The following is a 17,095-nucleotide window of genomic DNA, read 5'->3' as shown; positions in this document are numbered from 1 at the left end:
TAAAATATATCCATACATACACAAAAGAGTTTTATACAAAATATAATATATTTAAAATTGGTAAAGGAATTGAATTAGGGGGTAAATTAGTTTTTTTAATAAATTAGCTTTATTTTATTAATATATTTTTTTAATGGAACATTTTTTTATATTAAAATAAGACGGTTTTTTCGTTATTTATTATTTATTTATTTTTATAATAAAAGCGTACACTTACTTAAACCACTTCTACTGTATAGCAATTTATTCTTTTATACCTATGATATGTAACTAATGAGGCAATTAGATGATTATAAATCTTTGTACACATAATATATAAAAGTATGATCATAAAAAATAGAGCATTATTACGTGAAATATAAAATTATAAAAATAGCTTCGTATGATAAGAATTTTATTTACATTTTAATAATACATAAAAATGTAGTATACAATAAAATTTCATTAACGTATAATTTCCGTATCTTTTAAAATAGCTCATTACATATAAAATGTATATGCATATTTTTTATATTTATTAATATTAATTTTAAATAATAACACATTTTATACCTTATGAATAATATTATATATAATGATCTCCAAATATAGTGGTTTTTTTAACAGTTACATAAAAACATATTATAATATTTTCCATCTCAATTATATATGAATATATGTACTTAAACTAAATATAAACATAAACATAAAATGTAGGTGATAAAAATAAACTGTTTTTTGTTTTAATATATCATTTTACAACAAGATCAATCATTATCAATAATGTACCATATAAACAAGATATGTCAAAATTTTCTTAAATATATAAAAATGGAGGATTTTCTAAACATATTAGTCTATCAATATTATATATTATTCTTTAATCTGTGAAATTTATGTTTATATTACTAATAATAAACAATTTTTGTTTAAAAATAAATCAACAATATTATAATAATCATTAAAAAAAGAAAATATTCTTACTATTCTTCTCCGGAACTTCATTCCATTAAAAAAATTTTTTTAACTTAAATATTAATTAATTTGGTGAGTATCATTTATTACTGTACAACATAATTAATGTAATAAATAAAAATAGTAAAATATTATAAAAATAATTATATATTAAATAATTATTATATGATAACAATGATTATATATTAAGGTATAATTTAAAAAATTCAAAGCACGAGTATTCCTGTAAAATTAACTAAATATTCTTACATAGGAAGAACATTTTTTTTTAATAATTTAAGGAAATTACATAACTATCAAAATAATTAAAATATTTTATTAAAGTTATGTAATTTCCGTAAAGTAGCATTATTTAATTTTGCATAATCTGACGAATGACAAAAATACTCCCCTTAAGTAGTAAAATTTTTAATGCTTCCGTTTGAATAAAATATATAACATAAAAAATATATATTATAAATGAAAATTATGGTATAAAATCTTTTATAAAACTATATATTATTTGTTTTTTATTCACGGAAAAATTAAGTGATAAATATTTATTTATTTATTCGTTGCAATTGCAAGTTTATTCAGAAAACTTGCATTTATACGTAATTATAACTTGTTTGTAACCAAAAAATACAAAAATTATAAAAAAATTAAGAATTACATTTGTATATTAAAATAAAAATCCATATTAATAAATAATATTAGCTGTAAGAAAATAAAATAAAATATATCTTATCTGTTATTCATAAAAAAAATTGCAATGAAAAATTAATATATATAATTTGTAATAATTTTTTTATGTACAATAGTTTTATTATAAATGATGGTTTTCTTCTGGCGAAATTATAAAATTTTATATGATAACTATTTTAAAATTGTTTACAGCAAAGACATATATCTAGGAAGGTAGGAAAATAATCGTTAATATTTTCTTAATTTATTTATATAATTAATTATATTTTAGTTCATTTATAATTATTAATATAAAAAGGCATAATAATCGTTAACTAGCATCTATAAATTTTATTAAATAGTAATATTATCTTTCCATATTATTTTAGTATATACAAAAAATAAAGTAGATATTTTAATTATATTTCCCAAGCTTAACATAAATAGATTACATAAATTAATTTACAGTTAAATTTGTAACAATATTTTTATTATTCTGGATAAATAAAAATATTTCTCTCCTTATTATTAAGTAAATTAACATTTATAATTTTTTCATAAAAGGGTTTTATAAAAAAAAATAATCTGATTATTTTATTTATAAATTAATTAATGCATAACAAAATTTTTATTAAGGATACTCTAATATATTTTAAATAATAAAATGTTGATCAATGACTTAAACTGAAATTAACAAAGTAGAAAATTTTATATTCTTTTTATATAGTCTATATAAAAAATAATAGAATTTAATTAAAATGTATAAATTATAAGAAATATTTTTTAACATATTAAAAAACCCGTGTTTGTTACGTTTCATATGTTCTTTATAGAAATATTTCCATCATTTACTTATTTTTTCTTTTTGTAACTTGAATATAGTTAAGGAAGGTAATGAGAGCATCTGTGATTGTATTTCCTAAATTAGGATAAAATATATAATTTTAATAGAATGATAATATGTATAATAATGAAATAAGTATTGTACAGGAAGTAAATTTTTTAATATAACTTGGCATCCGTAATTAGGACAATGTAAATATTTAAAAGTACAAAATATCATTCAAAAAAATATCATTAAACCGTAAATTTTTATTTATGTATACTAAAAATGATATTTACTATTATAAAAAAACATTATAATAATTTTTCATTATGTATTTATATAAATCATAAAGTTGTGATATATTATATTATTCCTTATTTACTGTTTGATACTATATAGTATCAGTGTTTAAGGTATTTACTTTTTATTTAATATTATTAAATACAAAAAAATAAAATACCATTATAATTTTTTTTAAGAAATATTTTAGTTATTTTACAATATGCAATATATAAACGGACATAATTAATTATAAAAGAAAAATTCTTAGAAATCCCGATATATAAATAAATATACATTCGTATATTTATAGTTTTTATTTTTTATTCTAGTACATACATCCTAAAATTGAAGGGAAACTGTGGGAATGGAAGGAGACGAAAGCGTTTTTGTATATTTTTGTGTTTCATAGAAATAACAGTTTGTGCAACTTTATTGTAATATTATTTTTAACATAAATTATTAGCAAATATATTTTTTATAAGAACAACAGTTTTTATTTAATACATTTTATTTATTCGATTTTCAGGATGAAATTTTAAAAAGGCTACCTTCTTATGAGGCATATAGTAAATTTAATTCAGATGAAAATCTGACTAAAAATAGTATTTGTAAGGAAGAAAATTATGCAAAATGCATTGACAAAGTTGCTTGTACACATCTTTGTAAAAAAATTGAAAGAAATTTTAAATATTTATCAGAAATAAGTAAATCAAAGGATTATAATAGCCATTGTTTAAATCACACATATTGGGTAAATGAAGAAATAAGGAATTTGTTTAAATCAGGTTCAAGTAATAATATAGAAGAGGTTGTTAAAGAATTTGTTAGGTTAGGATCTATTCTTAGTACCAATTATAGGATAAATAATTGTAATTACTTTGTTCATGAAAGTTTAGAAAAACTGAAAAATAGAAAAAAAGAGAAATATTTATATGATTATTTTACAAATTATAGTATTATTAAAAGTAAAAATACTTGTACGGATGTTAGTATAAATAAATATAAAAGTTACATTAATGCTATCAGTAAATTATACGAAGATAAAAAAAGTAGTTGTTGTTGGAATAATGCATCGTTTTGCCCACATTATTTCTTGAAATGCGATGATGAGTATAAGCCTAATAATCTCCTATCTGCATTACGATCTACAGGTATGGAAAATTGTGATGGACTAGAAAGTCTTAGAAAAACTAAAACAGTTGAAAAAGAATTGCACTCTAAATTTTTCGAAGAAGAATTTTTGGACTCAATTCTTTTTACTACTTGTAATATTAATAAAGAAAGCAGAGATTTACCATGTAGTTTAGTTTCAGCATCTTACTTGACACGAAATATGAATGTCGTTGAAAATAGTGAAGAACAACGGAATAATGAAAGATTTTCAGGAGGTAAAAAGGCAGAATACAGTGTAATTCCAGAAGTGGTTGAGCAACATGAAGAAATTAGGAAAAAAGCAGGACTTATTAGTTCAGAAACAATAAATAACATGATTCCCCCCCCAAAAGGAAAACAGATAGATCTTAGATGGAAATTAGACGCAGAGGGAAAACTGCATTGTCCTACTAAGAAATCGAAGGGAGATACGTTAGGACTTTGGAGGTATGTAGAGGAACTGGTTAAGCGAGATATTCTTATGAAAGAAGCAAATTCTGAAGTTTATCGATTAAAGGAGGGAAAAACATGGCCAACGCAAGCATTAAATATATTTGTTAAAAGAATTGGTGAAAATGAATCAGCGGAACGTTATTCAGGACGTATACAAGTTTTAAACTCTAATCAAATAACATTTTCTGATGATAAAAATTCATTTGATCAAGAAAATATTGGAAAATATACAGAATCTAATATATTACAAAATACTTTTGTTCGTATTTCCATTGTAACTGCTTTAGTAATGGGAATAATTTTTGTTTTATTTTTTTATGTTAAAGTAAATACAAAATTTCGTTTTATATTATTAGTACATTATAAGTTTCTATTAATAATAAATTTATTTTAAAATTTTGCAATTGTATTTTAATCATATTTTATATGTTTTACGTCTTTAATTTGTTCATTAGTTTACTCCCTTTGGATCATGTATAGGTAAAGCTAGAAAAAGGAAAAAAAGATATAGGAATAATTTCTCTGAATTAAGTACTCAAAGATTCCCAAGGAGATTCATAAAACGTACATATAGGAATTCTGAAAGGAGGAGATTTAGTGTAGTAAATATACAAGAATGAACATCATTTCCTTGGTGTTATATATACTATTAAATGATTAAGTTTAAAGATATTAAAAAACATACAAAATTGAGATAAATATACATTTTTATTAATTATCCATAATTACAAAAAGCACGAAATAAATAGGTACAATTAAAATATAATCATTTTTTTTTTTAAATTTTTTTATTTATTTGAATGTATTTTTTTATATATTTTTTAATATTATTATTAGTTTAATTTTTATTATAATACTTTTTTTTCATATATCTATTTTATATAAATTACTATAATTTTGGAATACACTATTAATATTGGTTTTATATAAAAAAATATATTTGATTGTGATATTAAGTAATAATTTAAGGCTTGAGTACACCGTGTGTTTTAATAATATATTGGCAGATTATTTTTATTCATTTTAATCTTACGCAAAATGTAGTCTAATTAATTCATTTTATGATTAGTTGAAGCATCAAATATAAGAAACACATTATAGTTATATTTAATATAGAAATAAATTTAAATTCATAGATATAATTAATAAACTTAGAACAATTAAATTAGCAAAAAAAATTGTAGCTCTATTAACGTCTCAAAATATAATCTTGATGTAACTCAAAAAATAATATTACTTATATTCATTTTAAAAAATAAATTTATATAAAAAGTTAACATTAAGGATTAAGTTATAATCTGTATAACAAAGTTTTTAATTTCTAACAATATATATAAATTCTTATATTAGTTTTTGGGTAAAATGATAATGCATCCGGAAAACACTACATTTATAAATATAAAATGAAGTTAATGAATATTTTGTACTCTATAACTGATAAAACATATATTAAACATTTACTTAATTGACGTTTAATATTAATTATGTTAAGGAGATGTTTCACTAGTACAATATATATTTTTGTTAGAAGAATATATTATAAATATATATGAAAAAAATTATTAAAAAAGATTTATTACTAAACAAATTAATTTAGTTATTTGCGTTAACAAAAACTCATTATAAAATAACAAGTATTATATGTGAAACTTATATTAAGCATCCTTAAACGATTATATATTACTATTGTTAGTTAATATAATTATAGATAATATTTTAGCTGCAGTTCAACGAACAATTTTCACGTAAAAATATATTTATTATTCAATAATACAATATTAAAAAAAAAATTTAATTATATGTTATAGAATTAATATATATAAAGTAAAAAAAAAAAAAGTTCAAGAAAAAATTGAATGTGAACCTTTAGAAGATATATTATACAAATAAATATGTATCTATAACAATTGGAAAATAAAATTTTTTGTGTCATTGATATATATAAATATTTTAACAGATCTTATAATCTAATAAAAAAAAATATAATTTTGTTTAACTTATATGTTGTACATTCAATTTTTAGTATTTTAAAAAAATTAACTAAAAACTATTACTTTAATTTATTTTCTCATTTTTTATATTATATTTTTTTTTTTTTTTTTTTTTTAATCTATAATTTATTTATTTATTATATTTATAATAAGGAGTTTTATATTAATTTTTCCAATGTTACATTGTTACTATATAAAATTAATTAAACATTTTGAAAAATATTATTTAAGTATAGTTAATTATAATATTAATATGAATTATTTTTTTTAATTAAATTAAAATTTACTAATAATAAAAACTATATATTTTATGCTTCCAACAATACTAGTAAATATATTATGAAATAATCTTATTAGCATTAAGAAAACTTTTAGTAATAGAAGAAACGAAATATTTTAATTAGTTTTTATACCAGTGTCCTTGTTTTAAAATTATGGTTTCATAAAATAAATTATGTATATTATTTAAAATCTAAATCTCAATCTATCGGGAATGAAATTATGCGAGATAAATATAGCACTGCAGTAATGCTGTTGAAAGTTAAAAGAGAATTATAATTTATTTGTAAGACTATTATATATATATGTATATATATTATAACGTATTACTAATTTGAAGTTTTTTGTATTAATTTTAATATTTTATATTAAAATTAACCTAAAAGTACTATAACTAGTAAAAACATATTTGCTCTTGCTTTTAATAAACATGTGGACTTTAGTAAATATAAGATAACTAAAATATTATAATTTACTTGTAATATCTTTTATAACACAAGGAATTCTCATATAATAATTCTTACTTTTATAATTATATATAATTCTTATTATAATTATAAAAAAGGTAAATCATTAATATATATATCTATTAATTGGCATATGTAACATATATAAATTATTTGTAGATAAATCATTTATGCTCTTCGAATAAGTGTCTGTTAATTAAAATATTTATATACATCTGAGATCTTATTATTATTTATGAACATAATTTACTTTATTGTGTATTTATTTTAATTATTAAATTATTAATATTGTTCTTCTCATAAAAAGTACAACATTGTTTTAGTAAAATAATCATTTAATTATTTATTTATTTATTTAATATTGAATATTTATAAGCATCCATATGTATGAAGTTACTAAAATGTTTAGTTAAAAAAGAAAAATAGTATATTTATTTTTTATATAATAGTAATTGTGTTACACAAAATATGAAAATATTTACTACTTTAAAAAAAAAAATAAAGAATTCCAATTTTTATTTTACAAGAATAAAACATTTTAAGTCAGTAGTTTAATAATATATTACTTTTTTTTTCTTATTTATTATATAAATGTTTTTTATAAATATATAATTGTTTAAAAAAAATAAAAAATTTAAGTATATTTAAAAATTTTCATTTAGAATTAATTGCATAAATTATGTATAATTAAAAATTATTAATTCCATAACGTATATTGGAAAAATATAAAATCATTCTTTATTTAACTTTTAAAATTTTATTTTTAATTTTCTTCGTTATAAATTTTATTTTTTTAATATATTATAAACAAATAACGAATTTATAAATTTACATAGTAAATGATTTAGTAAAATAAGTAATATAGCACAATTATACAACGGATTTTTGCTTTTTTTCAATATTTTTAATATTATTATATTGTTAAAATAATTAGTATTTTATTATGAATAAGCAATTTTTCTATAATATAATGTTTATTAAATTATAATTATTATTAACAAAATATTATTAAGATTACTTACGTTTCTCTCTATAAATTTAACAATAAATTATATATATTCTGTACATTTTATATTACATATAAACTTAATATTTAGAAGTATTCATGTATCTTTTTTTTTTTTTTTTTTTCAGTGGAATAAAAAATAAAATTATTTACGTACAGCAATACATTAAATAATTAATTTATATATATTGGACATTTATTTATATTAGATTATACTAATGAAATGTAGTTTTTTATAAATAACATTGGGATAATTATTTTACAACATAATTTTAAAGTTATTTTCCTTTGTATTCATTGTAAATTGCATTATATTATGTACGTATTATTAATTTTTTATGGTAAAATATTAGGAAAATAAAAATAATGTCCTTTGTAATTAAAAGAACATTATATTAATGTTAATTTTTTCCTTAATGAATATATTATATAATTAAAATTTTGTATCATGAAAGAAAAATTTAAGTTAATCTTTTTTATTAAAATTTCTACGTTTATCCTTTTAACATGGGGATATCATCTTAAGAATGAAGTGGTATGATAATAATATGGATACATGTATGATTACTATTATTTAGGTTTTATTTTTATTTATAATTCTGTTGGTATTATATTATTTATTTTACAAAATTATGAATGCTTTCTTTGTTTTTTTAGGGTAAATATAATATATATTTAGATGAGAAATGTGATGTTGATGGAAAATTAGGTCCAACAACTTATCGTTTACTAGCAAAATATAAAAAAGAGAACTGTTCAAGTACTGTACGGATAAATGAAGTGATACCCAACAATGGAACGTACGAAAAAAAAGATACATATTATAATGAAAAAATAGTTAAAGGAAAAAATATACGGACAAATAAATATTCACTAAACAATGGAGGAGATTATAAAGTACCTAGAAGAAGTAAATCTTCTACGTGCATCGGAAGAAATTCATATAGTGGAAAAAGAACATTTGACAAAATATATTATAAAAATATAGTTAGGAATGCAACGATTGCTGATTTTAACTCATTAAAAAAAGGTATAAAAAAAAAACAATTTTGGATTTTTACTTTAAGTATTTTTTATGTAGTAAATGGAATACTGCTATATTTTTTAAACAAAATACCATATTTGAAAGAAATTGTTTTTGATGTAACTTTATTGGATAATAAACTATATTCGAGTTATGGAGGATTCTTTGTACTCACGTTTATAGTTATAATTGTAGTTTTTTATCTGTACAGAATATCTGTAAAACAAATAAAGGTAACACATAAAAAAAGTCGTTTGAATAACACAACTTATCCTTCTTTACATAAGACAGTAATATTTAACAAATAACATCTACAATTTCCTAGTTGATATATATTGATAACAAATATACCTATAATTACTGAACTTTCATAAATTTACTTCAATGTACCTGAACTTTTTGATGCATAGCAATGATGACATAAATATAATAACTGTTTTTTAGTTAATTTTAATGTAATAAGTTTTTTCATTTTTTGTTTCAATATATTTTCTTAGCTAAACAGAGCATTTCGGTTCATATATATATATATCTGTATTAACTAGATTTTTTAAACAAACATTGTATATTATTTAATACTAATGTGTAGAAGTGTAATTGTATAATAATACTTATGTTTATACCAAATTATATTTATTACTATTAAAAAATCTATTAATTATTTTTTTTTGTTCTTTTCTAGTCTTAAATAATTATATGTTGTATAAGTAAAAAACGACATTATTCCTTTAAAATTATAAACAAAATACTTCTTTTTTAGTACATTATGAATTTAATTGAATGTACCGCGTTATATATATATATATATATTTAACACAAAAGAGAATTTACAGTTTATTTTAGGAAATAAGCATTATCATATATACATTATGATATATATTTATTTTAAAAAATATTTTTAATACACATATTATGCTTTTAAATGGTATAACTGTGGAGTTAAAAATATATAGTAAAGAAATATCCTTATAAGCAGACTCCATAATTTAGGAAATATGGTTAATATTTTAATTTTACCCCTTCTACTTTATTTTATGAGCTTAGGTACATAATTAAATATACAATTCTTTTTTAAAATGAAAAGCATAAACTTCAAAATTTTAAGAAACTGAAATATTTTTTTATTTATAAACGTAAAAAAAAAAAGTAAATTTGAAGGAAAAACAACTTAAATTTAAAAAATATTTTTTTAATCTTTAAAATTTGTTCTTTTTCTTTTAATATTATACTTTAAAATATAAACAAAAGGAATTTTTTTATTGCTGAAATAATTTATTTAAAAAGAATAAATTATTTATCATATGTTGAATTTGTATGTGAATTATAAAAATAATTCCTATAGATTAATTATGTTAGAAATATTTCAAGTTAATATTATATAAATGTATTTGTGAAAAAATTATATTTTATTATTTTTATAATTTTCTTTGTTATATAACTTATTATGCAGTTTGAAATACATATACATGTAAATATAGTATAATATGTCATTAAATTATTATTAAAAACAATAATTGACAATTTTAACAAATTAAATAATGCCTTTATGTGTATCAGGAGTATGAACCACATGTTTAGCACTATTGTTTTTACAGAAAGTATTACTATAAATAAAAGATCATGAAAAATATAATTAACCATTTCCTTATTATAGAAACATTTGGATTTATACTTTATACTAGATTATTCCATTGTTTCAATGGCGTGGTATAATTTCGTTAATGCACATTTTTTGTTTTATTATTTTGGATGTGATATTCATTATAATTCAAAAAATATCTTATCTACATTAATAAATTATATTCAGATGTATAGTTATATTGGAGAAAATACATTGTTATGTGAAAAAATAAAAATAAAGTGATTATTCTGATATTTCTATTGTCCAAATTAGAAGGGTATTTGAAAAATTTACATAATAAAAAACAGGTTTTCCAATTTCTCACATACCTCATGTTTAGTAATATGTTTGTAATGAGTTCCATGGAGGCTATAGATCGAATTATATGGGGAACCACTAGTGGAAATACCTTTCAATTTTCCTGATTTGTTTCATATTTAATGTTATTTGCCATTACATTGATAGGAATATTTGTCGTATTTTTCCTTTTGTATAAAGTAAATAAAAATGATTTATAGGAACATAAATACTATTCGTCGTAACTATAATATGACTTACTGAGAAATGTATAATTATATAGTATATATATATATATATATATATATTTCCTATTTATGACGTATCCTTTTGTGTATACCTCTTGGATGTTACATATATAAAAGGGTATTAAATAAGAAAAAAATTAATTGTTGTGCTTGAGATGAATATATTTATCAATTATTAAATAATGGATAAAAATATTCTCATTTAAATTCAAGAAATACTAAATTTCACATAGCATATTATCTTGAACAATGACCCCACTACAATTTAACATAGAATATATATGAGATATAGACATCAATATATTGTTGCATAGTGGGTTGAAATTTTAATTCTTTTTAATTGTAACAAAATAAATAATAATAAACGTTTAAAATAATGTTAGTTATATTTAAAATATATATATTATTTTTCTCTTTTAATTAATGTTTTTTTTTAAGTTTTTTATTTTTTGATTTATGTATAAATTATTGGTGTCATTTTTAATTTTTCCGTTTTGTTGCTTTTTTCTTCTTTTCTCATTTTCCGCCTTTTTTTAATACTTAAGTAATAAAAATTAGTTCATATTATTATGTACGAAAATCAACATTTTCTTCTTAATCTTGCGTTGCGTGTTTATGTTTTAAAATTATTTGTTTTTCATCCTAAAAAAAGTCTCATGCATATGTGAATTTTTCTATTTCTGATGTATACGATAGTGCTGTATTTATGTCAACCATTTCTTTAAAAATTTTTTATATTATTATTTTTGTAGTTTTTACACAAATTTATACATTCTTTATATTTATTTTGTCTTATATATTATTAAATTTTCCATTATATGTAAATTTTATATAAATGAGTGTTCTATTTTTTAATGAAAACAATATAAACTGTAATTTTGTATCAAGTATTACATCGGTACTGATATCATATATTATGTAAACTTCTTTCATAATTTATATTTTGTCCATTATGGATGTTTTGTAGGAATTCTGTTGTTTATATTTCAACTTTTTTAAGTTTATTATTTTTTTTTTTTTTTGTAAACAAATTCGTAGATATGATATCATTGGACAAATATATATGAAGAAAAAAACATATATATGTACTTAAAAGCTTTATTTTCTTTTTTGATAACTTCGTGCTAAAATGAATTATACGAATTGTGATACATTATTCACATTATTAATTAAAATTTTAATTAACCTTATATAAAAAAAATAAGGTGAACGTTGTTAGTAATACTGCAGCTTTGTTAAACTGGCAACAAATACATAATTTATTCTTGGAGGTGGTAAAATTTGTGGTACACCAGGACAATATGTTACATTACTCATTTTATTATTATATGCTTTTTTAAAATTGTTTAATTTTTTACAAAAAATGTTTTTAATTTTTTTCTGTTATTTATCGTAATGTTAAATAAAAAAGTCAGAGCAATTATTAATATATATACAAACGCTATCATTAAAATAACAATATTGCCCATTAAAATTGTTAAAATCATTATCATAACTGTATAGTCCTTAAGGTTTTCTAAAATTTCTGTATCAATATTTTTAAACTCTTGTACGAATATATTATTTAATTAGGACGAAAATTTATTATATTTTTCAAAACCAAGTAGTATTATTACTATATATTTTTTAAGCGTTTTATAGGTAATTCAAATCTTTAAAATGCTTGATGCTATAAGATTTATATTGTTCATTTAGTACAATTAAATATCCAAAGGTATCTAGACTGATATTATAAATTTGTTATTTCAACTACTGCCACATTTCTCTCCTGGATTTTTAGCACTTTACCCGTGTCATTTTGAAAATCTGAAATAGCATCTAAATTTCCTTTTAATGTTTAAGATATAATGTCACAGAATTTTACTAAATATAAAAAAAAAATGATAATAAGTTTATAATATAATTGTATGTTTTTGACTCTACTAACAGAATTCATTTTTTAAAATAAAACTAGTTTGATATTAACTTTTATATTGCAACAGTTACTTATTTTATTCTGTATAAATTAATAACTAGTTCATTAAAAATTAATAATATATTTATAATGAAAATTAATTAACTTCTAAATTAAAAGTAAATAAATTTTATGAATAAATACATTACCTGCATAACATTATTATATATAGATGCTTATTTATAAATTTTTCCTATTGTTATTTTTTTTACTCGTGCGTTAACCTAAACAACAGTAGAAATATTAATACGTGAATAATTGTAATTATATTCTATTAATGTCTTGGAATTTTTAAAAAATTAAATGTTCTTTAAAACAATATAAATTTTAAAGAATATGCGCGTTGTACGTATAGACAGATCATAAAATCATTATAGTGTTTTTATCAATGTTTGGACATCTAACATATTATAATTTAAATGTTAATATTTATTTTGTTAATAAAGATAAATTATATGGTTTTGCATGAAATTTATTTATGGAATTTTAACATTATTAAACGAAAAATTTGTTAAAACTGCTTTACGTTATGCTTATACTGAAACCCCCCTTTAGATAAATATTTGATTTATTAATAATATGGTAAATATTTTTGAAAACATGTAAGTTATAAAATGAAAAATCATAAGTTATTCAAATTTTTTAACAGATATATCTGGAGAGAGATATCTTAATATCAATATTTTTAATTTATGCATATAAATAAAATTGGAAATCTTGTAAATAAATATTTTAATGTTTTTTAATTATTTTTATTTTATCTTAATTAATTTTAAAAGATATAATATTTTATGAAATAATATTCTTTTCTTTATATAACATTCACACATATGTAACACTTGTCCGTTTAGATTCAGGTTATTATTAATATATATGAAAGAACTTATAATTCAAGTTTAATTTGTAGTGGTTAGATATGTGTGGGATAACTAATTTGCGTATTAAGAAATTTTATAAATAGAGGAAAAGATACATTTATTATATTATTATTGCAATTGAATAATAGTTTATTTAATAATATTATATGAGAATTAAATAAGTATTTATTACAAAATATATTGGTAAACAATATAGTAATGTTTATTTATTCTTAATGTAATTATGCAGATGCAATGGTAAACCAGCATCATTAGAATTTAATATTTTTTACATAAAAATTATTCCATAAATTTTTTTTTTTTTTTATTATATTACTACTAAAAATATAAATATATATTAAAAAAGGAAAAATTATATTATGTCCTTATATTTACTAAATTCACATTTAGAAATGTTAATATAAATAATACATAATTAAAAACTTTTACTTTGAATATTTATATTATAGAAATAAAAAATATGATCTTATTTGCGTGTAAAATAACTATTCTTTGTAGAATTGTTCCTATTTTGTATATTTTATTTTAAAAATATATCATGGATCATAAAAGAAAAGTATGTGTTTACGTAGTAACTAATGGGAATGCTATAAAATTTATGTTACAAAAAGTTGTACAGAGTATAGATTTCATCATTTGTTATTACTATTAATTATATTGTTATAATAATTAATGATTTAATAATAATAAAAATTATTCCAAAAATATAATTTTTATGCTAAAATTAATAATATAAATATATCAATCAAAACAGTAATAATTATCTTAAAATATAGCGCAAAGTATTCTCTATATTCTCTATATTAGGTATATATTCAATATATTAAGAAATGAAATACTATATTCTTTATTTTATATTTAAAATAATTATTAAATAATTATCTAATTTAATGTATTAAACAGATAATTTATATATTTTGAATATATGTTATTGAATTCGAATGATATTATTCTAATTCAAATTACCTTTTTAAAGCTAGGATTATAATAAAAACTTTATAATATATTTTTTAAGTTAATTTTCTTTGGTTCTTTTGTAAAAAATAACAGAATACATATATACTATTCACTTTTTACGAAAAAATAATAATAATAACAAAAACAAACTAAATAAATAATTATAGTGTCCTTTTTCATGAAATGAATATTACATTATTGTTAATTATTTCCTTAATATATTGAAATATTAAATATATATATAATGAAACAAAAAATGAATCTATTTTTTTTCATTGAAATTTCTACTTTTGTACTTTTATCTTTGATATGCTATTTTTACAAAGATGTGGTATAAAATTGTTATTAGAAAATTTTATTTTTTATTCATATTTTTTGAGTTTACTTTATATCAATGCTTTTTTGTAGCATGAGATTATTTAATCTTATGTATGATAAATATTTACTTTACGTTTATAGAATATTTTTAGCAAATACTTGGATGAGAACTACAAACTAGACAGTAAATTAAATGGAACTTTTCGATTGCTGGCAAAATGTAAACGCGATAAGAATTTATGCATTGTAGAGTTAAAAAATGAGATACCAAATAATGAATTAAACAAAAAAATATATATATCTAATAATATAATAGGGGACACAGGAACAACAATGCAACCAAATGAATGTTCACTGAATAAAGTTGGATGGAATGAACATGCTAATAAAAATAAATGTTATATACCTGAAACAAAAAAATATTCTCGTTTAGAAAAAAAAATATTCAAAGAACTTGATTATGAAGATTTTCTTAAAAATAACAGAACATTTAGTAATAAGATTTACAAAAAAATTATACGTAAAAAACTGGCATCGCAACTTGCTCCAACTTTAATATTTTTCATATTGTTATCGTTGTCATTTGTATTAGATTACTGTGGTAGTTATGGCCTTGTATGGGGGTTAGTTGATATATTGAAGAGCTTTTCAAGTGATTGGTCCAAAAATATAGACAGTTATTTGGGGGAATCATTCTTAAAACCGTTATTAGAGTATAAGTGTCCATCAGCTAGTGATAGTGGTAAGTGTTGTTATACCATACCACTTCTTTTCAATCTATTTTACGTCATACCCTTCATTATATATTGTATCATAACTATATCAAGAATCGTTTATTACCACAAAAAAGTTAAAAAATATGAAAAAATTAAGTACCGTAAAAGGTAAAATGAATAAAAGTAATTATGTTACTTTTTATAAAAAAATTTTCGCCATGAAAAGAAATATATATTTTCCTCAGTAATAGACTTAATAAATATACCCACAATAGCATACTTTTTACATGTTGACCAACGTATACATAGTAAGTTTTATATACAGATGTAATGTATATTGTTTTTAGTGTTATTATAAATTTAAATGTTTTAAAGTTTCTCAATTTGTATTATGAACTATTGTTCCTCATAACTAAAAATTATTCCCTGGTATATATACTTGTGAATTTCATCTGGCTTTTATGTAAAATACATATTTGTAGGTATTAATGAATATATAATACGACAACTTATATAATTTCAGTAATTTATCATGTTAATTTATATTTAAGTTACAAAGAAAATACTGCTTTATATTTTTTTATCATTTTGTAGATTGAAATGATTATTTGATTGCCTAATTAGAAAAATTTCTTTTCAGTTTACAATGAAGCAAAGTTTATTTTATTCCGTATATATATGTGTTTTTTATAAACGTAAAATTGGACTTTATATGTATTTTACAAAATTAGTTTTTTTTAAAAATACATTACCAAAAATATATTTACTTAAGATACATTTTAATATATCTTATACTTTTTTCATGGTAAAAATATGAAATTGTAAATGCATAATAAAATAATTTGATTTTTATATAGGGTTCTGAGATTAGGATGTATGGTTAATATCTTAATTTTGCTACTATAACTATTTTAATTTATTAATTTATATATATTATCAAATATACAATTACTTATGTTTAAAAAAAAAAAATAAATAAACGTTGGACATTTACAAAATTGAGATATAT

At 19.2% G+C, this 17,095-nt stretch overlaps 3 protein-coding genes across 3 annotated transcripts; all 3 read left to right on the top strand.

Annotated features, from left to right (window-relative positions):
- Positions 1-3,089: 3,089 nt before the first annotated feature.
- MKS88_000204 (PIR protein) lies at positions 3,090-4,950 on the top strand (the record flags this gene model as incomplete). The annotated part of the gene is made up of 3 exons (XM_067219291.1): positions 3,090-3,113; positions 3,252-4,616; positions 4,786-4,950. 3 exons carry the CDS (start codon positions 3,090-3,092, stop codon positions 4,948-4,950), a joined length of 1,554 nt encoding a protein of 517 aa, XP_067070378.1.
- A 3,571-nt stretch (positions 4,951-8,521) lies between these two features.
- On the top strand, positions 8,522-9,405 carry MKS88_000203 (uncharacterized protein; the record flags this gene model as incomplete). The annotated part of the gene is made up of 2 exons (XM_067219290.1): positions 8,522-8,608; positions 8,731-9,405. 2 exons carry the CDS (start codon positions 8,522-8,524, stop codon positions 9,403-9,405), a joined length of 762 nt encoding a protein of 253 aa, XP_067070377.1.
- A 5,891-nt stretch (positions 9,406-15,296) lies between these two features.
- MKS88_000202 (uncharacterized protein) lies at positions 15,297-16,258 on the top strand (the record flags this gene model as incomplete). The annotated part of the gene is made up of 2 exons (XM_067219288.1): positions 15,297-15,383; positions 15,512-16,258. 2 exons carry the CDS (start codon positions 15,297-15,299, stop codon positions 16,256-16,258), a joined length of 834 nt encoding a protein of 277 aa, XP_067070376.1.
- Between the last annotated feature and the right edge of the window lie 837 nt (positions 16,259-17,095).

This window comes from Plasmodium brasilianum (assembly GCF_023973825.1).
Source record: "Plasmodium brasilianum strain Bolivian I chromosome Unknown PB_00_06, whole genome shotgun sequence".
Classification (NCBI taxonomy): Eukaryota; Apicomplexa; class Aconoidasida; order Haemosporida; family Plasmodiidae; genus Plasmodium; species Plasmodium brasilianum.
This window is presented reverse-complemented; position numbering and strand designations above follow the sequence as displayed.